Source organism: Prinia subflava, chromosome 8 (assembly GCF_021018805.1).
Source record: "Prinia subflava isolate CZ2003 ecotype Zambia chromosome 8, Cam_Psub_1.2, whole genome shotgun sequence".
Lineage (NCBI taxonomy): Eukaryota > Metazoa > Chordata > Aves > Passeriformes > Cisticolidae > Prinia > Prinia subflava.
The window spans coordinates 8,261,712-8,275,743 of NC_086254.1; the positions used below are offsets into that span (position 1 = coordinate 8,261,712).

General features: G+C 47.3%; 1 protein-coding gene across 2 annotated transcripts in view; it reads left to right on the forward strand.

Moving 5' to 3' along the window:
• VPS53 (VPS53 subunit of GARP complex) overlaps nt 1–14,032 on the forward strand; it is a 61,734-nt gene that overhangs the window by 40,874 nt on the left and 6,828 nt on the right. For both annotated transcript variants that reach the window (XM_063402780.1, XM_063402781.1), the window contains exons 17-19: nt 2,683–2,761; nt 7,686–7,834; nt 12,543–12,612. In XM_063402780.1, the coding sequence (XP_063258850.1) occupies nt 2,683–2,761; nt 7,686–7,834; nt 12,543–12,612 (298 nt within the window). The remainder of the gene's footprint in view (nt 1–2,682; nt 2,762–7,685; nt 7,835–12,542; nt 12,613–14,032) is intronic.

Consider the following 14,032-nt stretch of genomic DNA (forward strand, 5'->3'; position numbering starts at 1 on the left):
AGTGGACAGGATCCCACTGAATTTGCATCCAGCTCTTTCACGTGGTCTCAGGCTCCATTCCAGGCTGCAGAGACTCCCTTCCCTTCAGGCTCTTCTCAGACCTTTTTAAGAGTGAATCCCTGCCTGAAAATCAGGGTTGTTGTGTCCACTCAGCCAAAGCAAGCGAGGCAGCAGGGAAGGGGAGATAAAATGTGCCTTAAGATGGGGTTTTCTCAACATGGACAAGTGGAGGGTGAGTTTTGCCAGCAGGAATCAGCAACCTCGAGTGGCTGCTTGATTCCCACAGTGGCTGCCTCACAAGGTGGTTGGCCCCAGACAGCCAACCTGAAGTGTTTTGGAAGTTATTTAATGTATAGCTCACATTTGCTGCTTTGGACAGGTTTAAAGTCCAACTGACAGGGCTGATATGTCTTGTACCAAAGGCTTTTAATTGACTTTCATTCTGTTCCAGCTGAGGGCTTTGTCCAGCCTTCTGTCAGGGTAAGTCAGAGCTATAAACCTCGCTGGTGTTATCTTATTCAACATCAAACAAGTTGTTTCTTCTGGGATTTGGTGTCTTGTTAGGCACAGTCATAAAAGAAGTGATAAAACGCTGTTTATGCACCCTGGAAAGTGTTTCTTCTTTTAGGGAAAGGTGAGTGCAGAACCACCCCAAATGTGTAGAAAAGGAAGGGTTTATCCCTTGGGGAGCAAAGCAGTTTCTTTAGGGGAAGTGGGAGAAATTATGGGAACAACTTCTTGATGTTCAACAAAAGAAAACTTACTGTGTTATCAATCCAGAAATCCATTGTTTCCCTGTCCATCAGTTTTGTGAGATTATGGGCAGCATTCAGAGAACCCCTCAAGTTGCTGTACTGCTCCTTCATGGCCTCAGCTTCCTGACCCATCCCTTCTGTGCCTGTCAGGGATTGTGTGAGGAGTCACCCACTGCTGCCTGGGTGAGGATTTTAGGTGTCTTCCTGCAGAACCAGGCTCCAAACCCTCTCAGCATCTCGTGATCCTCTGTGTTCCCATCACATTTCCTGCTGCACCTCCATCCCTCCACAGCAGGCGTTTCTTCTGAAGTGCAGACAGACGGGTTCCCCTCCCTGTGTGCAAATTTGTGCCTTTCAGGAGAGAGCCTGCACTTGGTGACCCAGCTCTGACAGACCCTGAGCACGGACACACAAATCCTGGGGTCACCTTCCATCCCCTCAGAGCTTTGTGCTCCTCTCTGGTGCTGCCCCACAGCTCCTCCCTGCAGCCAGTGGAGTCAGCTGTGCCCACGGGGAGGTTATTTCAGTCAGGCTGCCTGGGCCTGGTGGAATCCCCCAGGGAGAGGATTCTGTAGTGCCCAGCAGAAGCAGAGGCACCAGCACAAACAGTCACGGGCTTTTTTTATCCCGATGCGAGTTTTAGATGGTGTAACTTGAAGCCTGTAGATTCTTCATCTCCCATACTTCTTTTTCTGACTGATTTTGGATGAGTTTACCTTTACAAATGAATTGATTGCTTTGAAGGAAGTCTGTTACTTTGCATCCTGTTCCAGACTTTGTGCTGGAGCTGTAGGAAGAGGAACAACTTTGTTCTTCACCACTTTTGGGGTCATGGTGAGAACAAAACCCAGGTCAGAATGGGGTGTGGGTGACACCATATCTCAGTGAGAAGGTGGACACTTTTCTGAACAGTGAACCCCAGAGCAGTATCCAAAACTTCACAAAGGCAGTGAGGAGGAGGAAAGATGCTTTGAGGAAGCATTCCTCAGATTTCCCACAGCCCTGTGATTCTCATCTGAGCTACCATCATGAGAAAGAGCAAAAGTAAAATCCACCTCTTAACAAATACAATCTTGAGGCTGTAAACACGCAGCTGGGGCAGATTTAAAATTGACACTTTTTAAAGAACTCTGCTTAGTGAAACAGAATCAGTTTTGCTGATTGCTTCTAGCAGAAGCTGTCTGCAGTGGGAGTGCAGTGGGCCTGAGGGGGGTCTGAGCTGCTGCAGGCAGAGTTTCCTGGCTCTTTTTTTAGGATCAGCTGCACCTTTATGCACATCATGAGATGGTGGCCTTAAATATGTCTTTAAGCAATATCATACTGTTAAAAAAAAAAGGGAACGGGGGAAGGAGGGAAATGTGTTTGACTAATGTGTCCTTTAGTCTGGTATATGTCTCAGGAACTCAAACAATGGATGGCAGCAGTCCTAGACATAGTGTAAATAAGACATCTGCCTTCATCTTCACACATGGGAGACACAGAACTCATGCAGATGTCATTTTTTAAATCCTCTGTGCAAGGTCCTGTGAGCAGTAGAACATTGGCTGTGAATAAATGGAGGGATGATAAAATATTGGTGTTACACAGACTGGATTAAATTAGGAGCTGAAGCCCAGTCTGGGCTTGATACTTGGGGATTTCTCCTCTTCATCTGCCACCTTTGATCCCCAACCCCTTATTTGTGTTAGAACAGAGAAAGGTCAACTGTAAAAACATCCTCTCTCCACTGGAGCCCCTTGTGCAGCTCCCTGCAGAGTTTCCCAGCTCAGTTCAAGTTGTAGCTGTGTGCATTCACATCACAGTGCTGCTCTCAGCCAGCAGAGGATTTTCCTCCTCTCACAGTCAAACACTCCAGTTCTGGCACTCTGTTACTCAGTGTGACTCTAAAACTCGTGCTTGATTCTCTTTTTTTTCTCCTCTTTTGCAGTGTGATCTCCAACAGCATCCAGCTGTTAGTGCAGGACCTGGATGCAGCCTGTGACCCTGCCCTGACTGCCATGAGCAAGGTAGGGGTGGATTTTCAGGAAGAGATCCATGTGGAGTTCTTGTGTGCTTTGATTTCACTACTAATATATTCTTTTACTTTTTTTTTCTTACTTTTTAGAGCAGCAATTGCTGTATTTATAAATACATCCCTCACTCCAAGCCCTCTTATTATTCAGATTAGAGCTTACAGGCTTTTTGTACCACATTAAAACCTACAGACAATGCAATACATTCAGTAAGTACTCCAGGCTTTCTCTTTCCACTCCCAATGCCAATTGAGAGCACTTTAAAATTGGAAAAACTTTTGTCAGCGTGAAATTTCAAATACACCTTCACGTTTGCACTCCCCTTTGTCTTCTTTGGCAGGGAGTTTTAGCAGCCTGCTTGTTTGGGGCTCTGAAATGGAGGTGCTCAAATGGAGGTGATGTGGAATTGAGGTTGAGCCTGATTGCTTCTGTGATCCTCTCAAGGACAGATGGAGCCATTCCTGGAGAGGCCCCTGTGACTGGAGCTTAAGGATTTTGTTGCAGTTACACTGCTGGCTTTTATATGTTTGAAATGCAGAGCTGCGTTTCCTTGCCAAAGTATTGTGAAAACCCAGACTTGCTTTAGACAGAGGTGAAGACAACAAAAGTGGATTGAACTATATATATATATATTTTTTTTTTAATTAGAAATATTAAACATAGAGCTCCATTTTTGTAGGATCAACACAGTGTCTCCCTGCCATGAATTTTAATAGCTTTCTGCTTTATGATGTATTCCAGCTGTAGCCAGCCCCGCCACCCCCAGCTAATATTTGAAGTGGAATGCAGCTGGTAATAGAGCTTGTACAGGTTCCAAATGGAAAGGGGATTTTTTTTGCCCAGTCAAATAACACCACTAGGAAGGGCTCAGCACTTCAGGTGTTGCCTGTGTGCTGTGGCAGCCCCTCAGCTCTCCTGAACCTACAGAGTACAGTAATATTTGAATCACTTAGCTCTGACTGTTTATACCCAAGTAAACCCCAACCTTGGGAAAGCAGCAGCTGGTAGGCCATTTATTTTTGTCTTTGGAACACTGGTAAAATGCAGCACATGTGATGGGACTGATGATATATAAACAAGTTTAAGTGTTATGAAATTAGCTAAATAAATACTTGTCACTTGTGCACACACTCCAGGGTTTGCAGCAGACAGAGTCGCTTTTATGTGATTTTTATTAGACCTGGATTTGGTGCAAGAGGTTTTTTTCCTTCACCCTCCTTCCTCCTCTCTTCCCTTCAGGGCTGGGTTATTACTCTGACCCTTGAATAAGAAATGCATGTAATTATTTAAACACAGAGTTAGTATTTGGAAATGTAAAATTTCAGCCTATATTAAAGAAATAAAGATTGTGTGCCTGATCCATTCCAATTTTGCTCTCTCAAGGTCCATACTCCATTAGGGCTCTTCCTTTGTTTAGCTTCTTTTCATTTGCTTCACTCTGGTGTCTCCAGGATTGAACATTCCCAGTCCTTTGTTGGAGTCTGGCTTTGGGTTGTTTTTTTTTTTTCTTTGCAAAAATATTCAGGAACTACAGAGGTAAATTATGAAATGCTTAAACCTCTCAATCCACTTTGGCTTCAGGCCACGTTGAGAGATTTAACACAGAAAAACAGCATGAGGAATATTGCTTTCAGCTGGGAATGCTGCTTGGTTTCCACGAGTCTTTACTTTGAGTGTTCTGAAAGGAATGGTAAATGCAGAGAAGGCCCCATATTACAAAATTTGTGGGTGATAATCCTTACTCAGACTTTACAGCAGGTGTAGGATGATTAAAGGTGGCTGTAGGATGGAGAGCTGGGATGTGGGTGGGAGGAGAATTTGCCCTAAACCCCCTGTTGTGATATTGTGGATAAGAAAGAGCTGTTAATGTGTTTGTACTGATCTGGAGCAGGCACTGACACTGCCTGGTGTGCTTCCTTTTTAATCTCTGGGATGGTGGAACTGCTAAAATCTGCACAGGATATTTTCGCCCCAATTAATTTTATGGGTTGCACTGGGTAAGGCTTGATTTACATGCTGAATTAAGCATCGATTTATATGTAAAACTGCCTGTAAGTGGGGCTGGGGGACATTTTAGTGCCTCACATTGATCTCTCGCTGGCTTTTTACATTTCCCTAAAACCTTTTGGCACAGCTGCAACTCCCGATGTCCTCAGAGTTGAGTGGACAAAGCGGGGCTTTAATCATTCCTGCACTCCACCCAGGGAAAACCCCGAGAGCAGAGCAATCAGAGCAATCAGAGCTGCTAATTAAAAGCCCTCAGGAGAGTGTAAAAGCCTTCAGGAGAGTGTCCAAACCCTGGAGCAGCGTGCAGGGGGTGCAGAGCCCAGCTCCCTGCTGCCCTCCCTGCAGGAGCAGCCCCAGGCCAAGGCAGCAGTGCCCAGTGTGGAGCCTGTGAGGAGGAGCTGCAGTGGGATGGTGCTGGGAACAGGGAGAATTGAAGATTCCTTCATCCTCTGCTCAGTCCCAAACCCCTTTGCTGGAGGGCTGGACACAGGGGTGGCTCTTTGGGGACACAGCCCCACGTCACTCCTGAGCCCCTGGCGTTCCCAGGAGGCAGCACAGCTCTTGTGAAGCACCAAAGCAGGCCAGGTTTGCTCAGGTTTCTCTTTCCTCGTGCCTGCTTTCACCCAAGCCCTGTGTTTTGTTGTGCTGCTTTCACCCAAGCCCTGTGTTTTGTTGTGCTGCTTTCACCCAAACCCTGTGTTTTGTTGTGCTGCTTTCACCCAAACCCTGTGTTTTGTTGTGCTGCTTTCACCCAAACCCTGTGTTTTGTTGTGAGGAGCAGGAGGGAGCACCAGCAGACACCCCCAGTCCTCCCAGCCTGCAGGTGCCTTTGGGCTTCTCCCTTTCAGAGGAATCCTGTTCCTTGGACTCCTGTCCAGCTTGTGTGTGTATATCCCAAGAAAAACACGGGGTGAGGGAAAAAGAGGAATAAATTTAAAACGACAGGAACAAAGCTTTACCAGCAGAGTTGGGCTCATATTTCTTGTGATGACTTTTCAGTATGTGTGCTATTCCTTTCTCTGCAGCTACTGGGTGGGGGGGTTTTTTTTTGGGTGAAACACACCCACATGCACACACACACACACACACAAAAGGGCTATTTTTACTGTTCATGCTTTAAAGGTTTGGTTGTAAAGTATTGCTTTTGGAATGATGACCAACAAAATGAAAAAGCTACTGTTTCATTGTTGGTGCAATAATTCAGCTCAGCAGTCCCTTCCCACTTTCTGGCCGTTCCCACTCTGCTGGGTGAGGATTGCTCTTGTCAAGAAGGAAATGTGTGAATCCATCAGGGAGAAAGGCACACAATGTTTTGGTTGGGTGTGATCAGTACCATGAGGAGTAGAAAAGCAGGGGACCAGTGACAGGACTTGAGGAAATGGCTGGAGCTGTGTGTGGGGAAGTTTAGGTTGGATATTAGGGAAAGGTTTTTTCCCCAGAGGGTGCTGGGCACTGCCCAGGCTCCCCAGGGAATGGGCACAGCCCCAGGGCTGCCACAGCTCCAGGAATGTTTGGACAGCACTCTCAGACACAGGGTGGGATTGTTGGGCTGTCTGTGCAGGACCAGGGGTTGAAGCTGATGCTCCTTTTGTGTCCCTTCCAGCTCAGGATATTCTGTGAATATGGAAACCTGTGGTGCAGGTGATGAGAGGGATCTCCCTTCCAGCCACCCAGCTGATGGGAGATCAGCAGGCTGGGGTTGGTTTGTTTGGTTTAAATAAAGACAGCTTTAGTGGGACATGTGTAGACTCAGACACCACTAAACTTTGTGGTTTTGCAAAGAATTTGGCTTCTCTTTCCCACTAAGTCACTTAGGCTGCGTGTTGTTTGGATGGAATTGAGTCAGCTGAGTTGCAGGGGGCAAAGTAGCCATATTAAATTAAATTAAAACCAGGAATAAAAAAACTTTATATGCAAAATCCAGAGCTTGGGGAAACAAGTTTGAGGACAAACAGCCCCTCAAAGGAAGAAGCTCATCTTCCATATGTGCCCAGTTTCCTCTCCTGATTTCCTATGAGTTTTCCTCCTGTCTCATCTCCAGTAGGAGGAACAGATCTCCAAAGAGTTATTGGGAGAACATTCTGAGCAGCAGAACTGAGTGTGCTTTTGTGGATGCTTTGTTCCTCAGTGAGACTCTGGCAGATGCACGAGGCCAGGCCAGACCAAATCACCTCAATTTTGGTTTTTCCACTTGACTTAAATTGGGAGTACCCTGTGTGCTGCAGAGAAAGTCAAGGGAGCCACACATCTGGCTCACAGGGGCTGTTCTCTTGCAGTTCTGCTGAGAATAAACGAAAACAAAATGGGAGGTTGAGTAACTCTTCTTGTTTTGTACTTTTACATTTGCATTTGGAAGAGCTGGGCTTGGGCATCCTGGCTTGTACACCAGCAGTGTTTTCAGTGAGCTACACTGGTGTGGAGTGCTTTGGACTTTAAGGCTTTTTACCTCTTCCATCTATCTGTCATCAGTCTCACCAGTATTAAAGTCTTGGCTGCCATACAGGAATCCAGACTTTGCAAGCTTGCAGATATTTTCTCAAATGCCTGTAATCAGGATTTATATGGGCACTTCATCCCAGCAAATTGGAAACTGTTAAATATTAAAGCAGCCTGGTGTACTCCAAAGGCTTTTTTAATCCTAGTGGTCCCCATTTGTGTGGGTTACTGGTCACAGTCTCTGCTCTGGTGCCAAAGGGGCTGCTCTGGCTTTTCTTTGTGTCTTCTTGTGGAAGGGTTTTGGCCAGTCACTTGAGTGATGAAGAACTTGACCTCGGTGGTGAATTGCAGAGGCAGCCTCCAAATGATTCCTTAGAGATCCCCTGGCAGGAAGCTCGTACAGTTTCCCTTAGCTCTTGCTTGAATCCTGATGAATTAAACAGTCATTTTTGGTTGTTTTTTCCCCTGTGTGCAGATGCAGTGGCAGAACGTGGAGCACGTCGGTGACCAGAGTCCTTATGTCACCTCGGTGATCCTCCACATCAAGCAGAATGTCCCCATCATCCGTGACAACCTGGCCTCCACCAGGAAGTATTTCACCCAGTTCTGCATAAAATTTGCAAAGTGAGTTACCAACATACACGTTTTATTCAGGTCATCCCATAAAACCAGTGTGGTGATCACTGTGTGTTATTTGCCAGGTGCAGAAAGTTTGGGTTGGGCATCTTTAAAAGACTTTGAATATCTGATTTTTGATATGACTCGTGCTGTGGGAAAACCTGCTTTTCATCCATGGGGCTTCCAGGTACTGAGAAATTTGCCTCAAAATAACATTTACAATAAACCCTGTAAGGAGGGCATGTGTGAGAAGTGTATTCTACCTTCACAACCTAAAAGCTGCTTTTCTGTGCAAAAATAGCTCAGTCAGGAGGGGAAATTCACATTTAAATGTTAGGGGTATTAAATTATCTTCCTGGCAAGTCACTTAAAGTTGAGCACCGTGCAGGACGTGGCAGAACGGGACAGAAATGCCCCTTGCTGCTGGATTCGGGGTGAACATCCAAACTTTAATCTGTGTCTGAAACAAAAATTCCGTTCTTTGGGAAGATCCTTTGAGCTCTTCCCTGCTTGCCTGTGGCCAGGCTGAGCTCCACATGGCAATGCCCCAAGAAAAACCCTCGGGAGGGCTCTGCCAGTCGTGGCTGCTGCTTTTGGTGTCACATGTGACCGTGCTGGGGCACTCGTGAGCAGCGGCGTGCGTGTCATGTGTCACTCGAAAATACCTGAACGCCTCATTCATCTCTGATAAGGTCAGCACCCTGAAATAAGCCCTGTGGCCTGGCAGGGGCTGTGTGGGCTGGAGATCTGAGCTGCAGCTCCTGCCTCAGCAGGGCGGGATGCAGCAGCTATCCTGGGAGCTGGGAGCTTTCATCCCCCTTCCTGGGATTTTCATCTCCCTCTCTGTCTCGGGGTGCTCATGAGTCTGCAATAAGGAGCAGTTACTGATAAATCACGTTGTGATGTTGCCCATAATCACTGTTTGAAACGCTGTCTCAGTGAGAATTTATTGTAAGGAAACCTTCTGTGTGGTTACACTTGAATTTTATGTGATAAATAAAACCCCCCATTTATTCAGCTGTTCGCAGCACACTCTTAATACCTCAGCTTAGTTGCCTCCCTTTTAACTTTATTGCTGGGCACATACCAAGTAAACTCCAGATGAAACAGCTCTCAGATTTGAGTGAAGTTCCCATCTGAGTGTCCTCATCCATGAGCACAGAAGCCACTGCTGTCCAAAACATTTTTTTTATAACAACTGCAGCTCTGATCTGCAGCACATTAAAATTAAGACACAGTCCTGAACTCACTGCACCATGGATCAGATGTAGAAGGGTAAAATGGGTTCCTGAATGTTGATTTTGCTGGATCTGTGCAACCTGATGCTAAGGAGAACCAGCCCGGTGGTAAGGGAGCACCGATCTCCTTAAAACGCCTTTTAATGCGTACAAATATTTGTGTTTTCAAAACTCTGAATTCTTATGGAGTATGCTGGCTGGGCCAATATAAATACCTGGCCTTTTGTGTGCCCCACAACGCTGAAAATCCTTTTAACAGGCCTTGTGCTTCTCCACATGTTAATGCCTGTGTCTTTGTGAGCTGCCACTTCGCAGCTCTAATGGATTGTAGAAAGCACGAGTGTTGAGTTACAGGACCACAGGGGAGAAGGCAGCTAAAGTCACTAAATTTAAAACAGCGGGATCCGAGCCAAGTCTGGAGAGAAGAAAAACGGCCATCAGAAATGGCATCAATCCTCTAACCTAATTTGTCATTTTTGCTTTGTTTTGAGCGACGCGTGAGCGGCGCTCCCCGGGGACAGCGAGCGGCGCGGGCAGGGAGGGGGCTCAGCTCTCCCCGCACCTCATCCTTTGAAATCAAACCCCACAGCAGCCAAGCCGTGGCTGCTCTGCTGGGATGTGTTTGGGAAGTCTGTGACCTGACCTCAATGAGGAAGAGATTAGAACTGAGAGACAGGAAAAACAAACAGTTCTCCCCCTCGCCGGGGAAGCGGCTCCTCCGTGAGCGGCGGCTGAGCGCAGTGGGTGCCGTGGCCTTCCAGGTGCTCCAGCTGAAAAGTGAGAGGAGTTGGGTGGAAGGAGGGTGGGATGTGGAGGCTCCTGGAGGTTTCAGGGCTGAGCTCAGCCTGGGCACGGTGTAGAGCAAAACCCTCCTCGACTGCAGTGACTCAGCGACACTGGAACCTTTGAGGGATGTCCTGCAGGAGTTCAGGCTGTCAGACAGACAGACAGACAGACAGACTGTGGTTGCATGTCTGTCTGTGCCTCACTCAGCAAGGCATGGTGCTTGATGCATCATCAGTGCAGGGGATTAGGGAAATGCAGGCTTTGGATGGGAGCCTCTCAGATGCTGTGGTTTCTGTGCTTTAGGTTCCTCATCTGTCTTGCGCTGCTTTATTGTTACCCTGGGGACTTATCTGCTTCTAGGGAGGGTTTGCTGGGCTCAGTTTTATGGCTGAAGCTGTAAATCAGTTCTGGCATCCAATTTGTGCAGGGAGTGAAGGCGTTCAGAGCACAGAGCCTCGTGCAGAGCATTACCCCAGAACATGCACGTATTATTCACATCAGGATTGCCTGCTGTACTCTGAGAGCACCAGGCATCGAGTCCAGCCTAGGCAACAGGCTCCAGTGCATTTTTCTGTTATGTGCAACTGCTCTTGATGATCTCTGCTAGTCCAAAGAAAAAAAAAAAGGGAAAAAATTTCCAGAGCAGCCCTTGGCTCTTACAGTTTGTCTTGTCTGTCCTGCTGGCTTTGGGAAGCTGTTTCCAATAAGGCAGCGTGAAATAAGAGGCATGTGGGGATGGAAGGTCACTCTACCCCTCTGCTCTGATGGTGGGTGGCCATGCAGAGGGGCCTGGGAATTGTTTCATGCAAGGCAGAATGCTGTCTATGGGAGATGGTGTGGTTATATAGAAAAGAAGATAAAAACCAGCAGGGGAGGGGGTCCTTGGGCTGCCACCCTGCAGGAGGAAAGGCTTGCCCTGTTTCTCATACACAAGATGAGCTTTAGCTCCATGCCTGACCTTGCAGAGGGAGGGACAATTGGATCTGCCTGCACTATCAAAGGCACAATTAATTTCTTGCACTGTTCTGCCAGCAGTGAGCTGCTGCTTCCAGAGTTGCTGCCAATTTATCATTTTCTAGGATCACCTAAGCTCCAGCTGTGCTCATCACTCTCTAATTGCCCTCTGGGAATTAGTTATAGACCTGAAAAATGGACTTTTAAAACAGATAGGTTAAATCTGCACTGTAATGCTTTTGTGCAAGAGGAGAAAGGGCTCCTTCTCCTCCTCCTCTTTCTGTTTTGTTGCCAAGGTTGTTTCTCTGGTGGCCAAATTCAAAGCTGCTTGGGGCAGCCCAGTAGCTGGTTCTCAACAGTAGTTTGAAATTGTTCTCCTTGACACCTCTCCAGGACAAAATGATTCACTGAGAGAGGTAGTGCCTGTGTCTGAGGGAAGGGAAGGAATCTTTGCCTGGGAGGGCTCTTCCTTGAACCATTCCTCTGGGTTTGCTCAGCAGCTTGGCACGCTCCGTGCCTGAGCTTCACTTTTGTCCCTCCTCCATGAGAAAGGATGAGAAATGGACTTGCTGGCTTGGGAAACAGGTGGCAGGACAAACAAGATGCTGTCCATGCTCCTTGCTTTGTGGGGAGGAAACAAAAAGCTTAACAGATGCTAGGAGGAAACCACGCTGGATTTAGATCATCCTCACAAACAGCCTCAGTCCAAAGCTCAGCAACCAGCCCAGAGTGACACTCCTAGGACAGAGCCATTAAAATCCAAGAGCTGCCACCAGGTCATGGACAGGTCTTGGAAATGTGAGCCCTGCAGGCATTCAGCCAAAGGAGGGCATGTGAAAGAAGCAGAGTACATTAAAAACAAGGCAGCAAGAGGAAAAAACTTGTTCAGTGGTGTGGTCCTGACCAAGAGTTTGTTGCTCCTGCAGCTCCTGAGCTTTCCTGGTGCTGCTCCTTGCTGGAGTAGCAGGGCAGGAGCTTGTCCTGTGCTTTTGCTGGGAGGGAGCATCTGCTTCTCCACTGAGAAATGAAACTGCTTCAAAGCCTCCAATCAAGAGGCAAAAAGCTAAAACCAAATCCGATGCTCTGAAGTGGTGAATATTGGGCTTCCCTCCTCACCAAGCTCTCTCTGCTTGGGCAGTCATTTTTGTGAGGCTGGAGTCCATGAGAGTAAAATATGGTAATGGTGTTTTCCTTCTCACAAAACTTTTTCTTGTCTTGATTGTGTTGGCCAGAAGCTTTCTGGAAGGGTGCCTCTGTGTGAGTGTCCAGGGCCCAGCAGACCTCCAGCCTTGGCTGGACCTCAAGTTCAGTGTGTAATATGCATGTTATGGAATTAATTGTGTGCAGGAAAATGTAGGTTCTGGATACAGTCAAGATACATCCACTCATGAGCAGTGAGACTAATCCTGGTGTGTTGCTGTTTTTATGATGCACAATAGTTTGTTTGCTGACCTTTTACTGTAATTCTTCATATTTCGTTTATAGCAATTTATTTACCTAGAGCGTGTGTGTGCAGCTTTTCAATAAACGTTGGGATCAGGAGGGATTAAAGCAAAAGAGCTGTGCCTAGGGGTTGGGATTTTTTTTATTTAGTATATTTAACATGTCTGGAATCAGCTTGGGAAGCTGGCACTCAGAGTGGGAGCCCTTCTGGTTTGGTTCTGCATGCTTTGTCACCACAGAAGACTGTCTGACTGCAAATATTCTTATGTAATGTGTCCTTTTGTACCCTGCAGCTCCTTCATTCCCAAGTTCATTAACCATCTCTTCAAGTGCAAACCTATCAGCATGGTGGGTGCAGAACAGGTAAGAAGAAATGGGTGCATTGGCTGTCAGATTTTATGGCTTTTGGGTTCAAGAAATTGAGGCATCTCCCACCCTTCCTATGGGCTGGACCCTGCTGCTCTGTGAGGATGGGATTTGGAAGAGGCAGGATTTCATCTGTCCCCTGCACACAGAGCTTATTAGCCCTGTGGGCTCATAAAAAAAAGGAAAAAGCAAAAAAAAAAGAAGCAGCAGCATCCCTAATGGGACAGCTGTGAACTTCAAATGGGTGCCTTCAAAGCTGCTTGGGTTTTAGGCATCAAAGATGGTTCTGAGCAGTGTCTGCAAAACGAAACAGGAGCTTTACATCAAAACCTTCCTCATCCTTAATGGAAAGCAAACGAGGAAAGCTCAGTGCCTGCTTGTCTCGTGTGATGAGCAATAACCTGAGAGTGATTAAAGGAAGTCTTTTTAAAATAAGCTTCTCAAAGTGATTAACCAGCAGTGGTCTTGTGTCTAATGTTAAAAGCTTTCAATATTCCTGTACGGGAATAACAGGCCAAATTTGCTTCTTTAAAGCAGATGGGAAGGGTTTTATTAGCCTGATTCCCAGTGAATACATCTCATTAGAAGTGGGGCACACCTCCCTGGGGCTAGGGGTACAGAGGTCTCAGCAGCTGATTTCTCTCTCTGCAGCATGTAGAACCCCAGCTCCCCTAAAATCTTTTGAACCCCCCTGGCCACCCACCAGCATCTTTCCACACCACTTTCTCCTCCCTGGTGCAGGTGATGCTGGGGAGTACATCTTCCTGGCCTTCGTGGTTCTACACACAGCTTTTCCTGCTGTTTGCTGATAATTACAGTTGAAATGTGAATACTGGGGTGGTATTTATGGAGGTGTTCAGTGTTCAGTGCAGGGAACAAGACCTGTGGGGTTTTGTTTTCCTCTCTGACTTAACAACTCTGGATGCCAGCGAGCTTTGGCAGTGAGTTAGCAATGCCAGGGACCTGGAGTGGGTCACAGGGGGGAAATGGGGTGAGGGGACAGAGTCTGCAAGAGCTGTGCCTGTGGGGAAGGCTGCAGAGTGTGCAGAACTCCTGATAGCCATGAGAGAGTTTAGGTGGGAAAGACGTGAATTCCCCAGCCGGGGAGTCTCTCCCTCTCTGGGATCCCTGGTAGACACACAGGAATGGAGCTGTGGGCTCCAGAGCTGCTCCTCTCTGCTGTGCTTTCCTGGCTTCCCAGGAGGAGGTTGATGGCATCACTTCTTCCCCTGCAAACCGTGGAGAGGCAGCACCCAGCAAGGACAAACCCGCAGATAACGGGGTCCAGATTGCAGCCTGACCTGCCTCTCCTCCTCCTCCTCCTCCTCCTCCTCCTCCACAGCCCAGTCCTTTGTGTTCCTTTGAATTCCCACACGTGCTGAGGCCAGTGTTCGCATTGTTGTGGTCACTGCTGGGG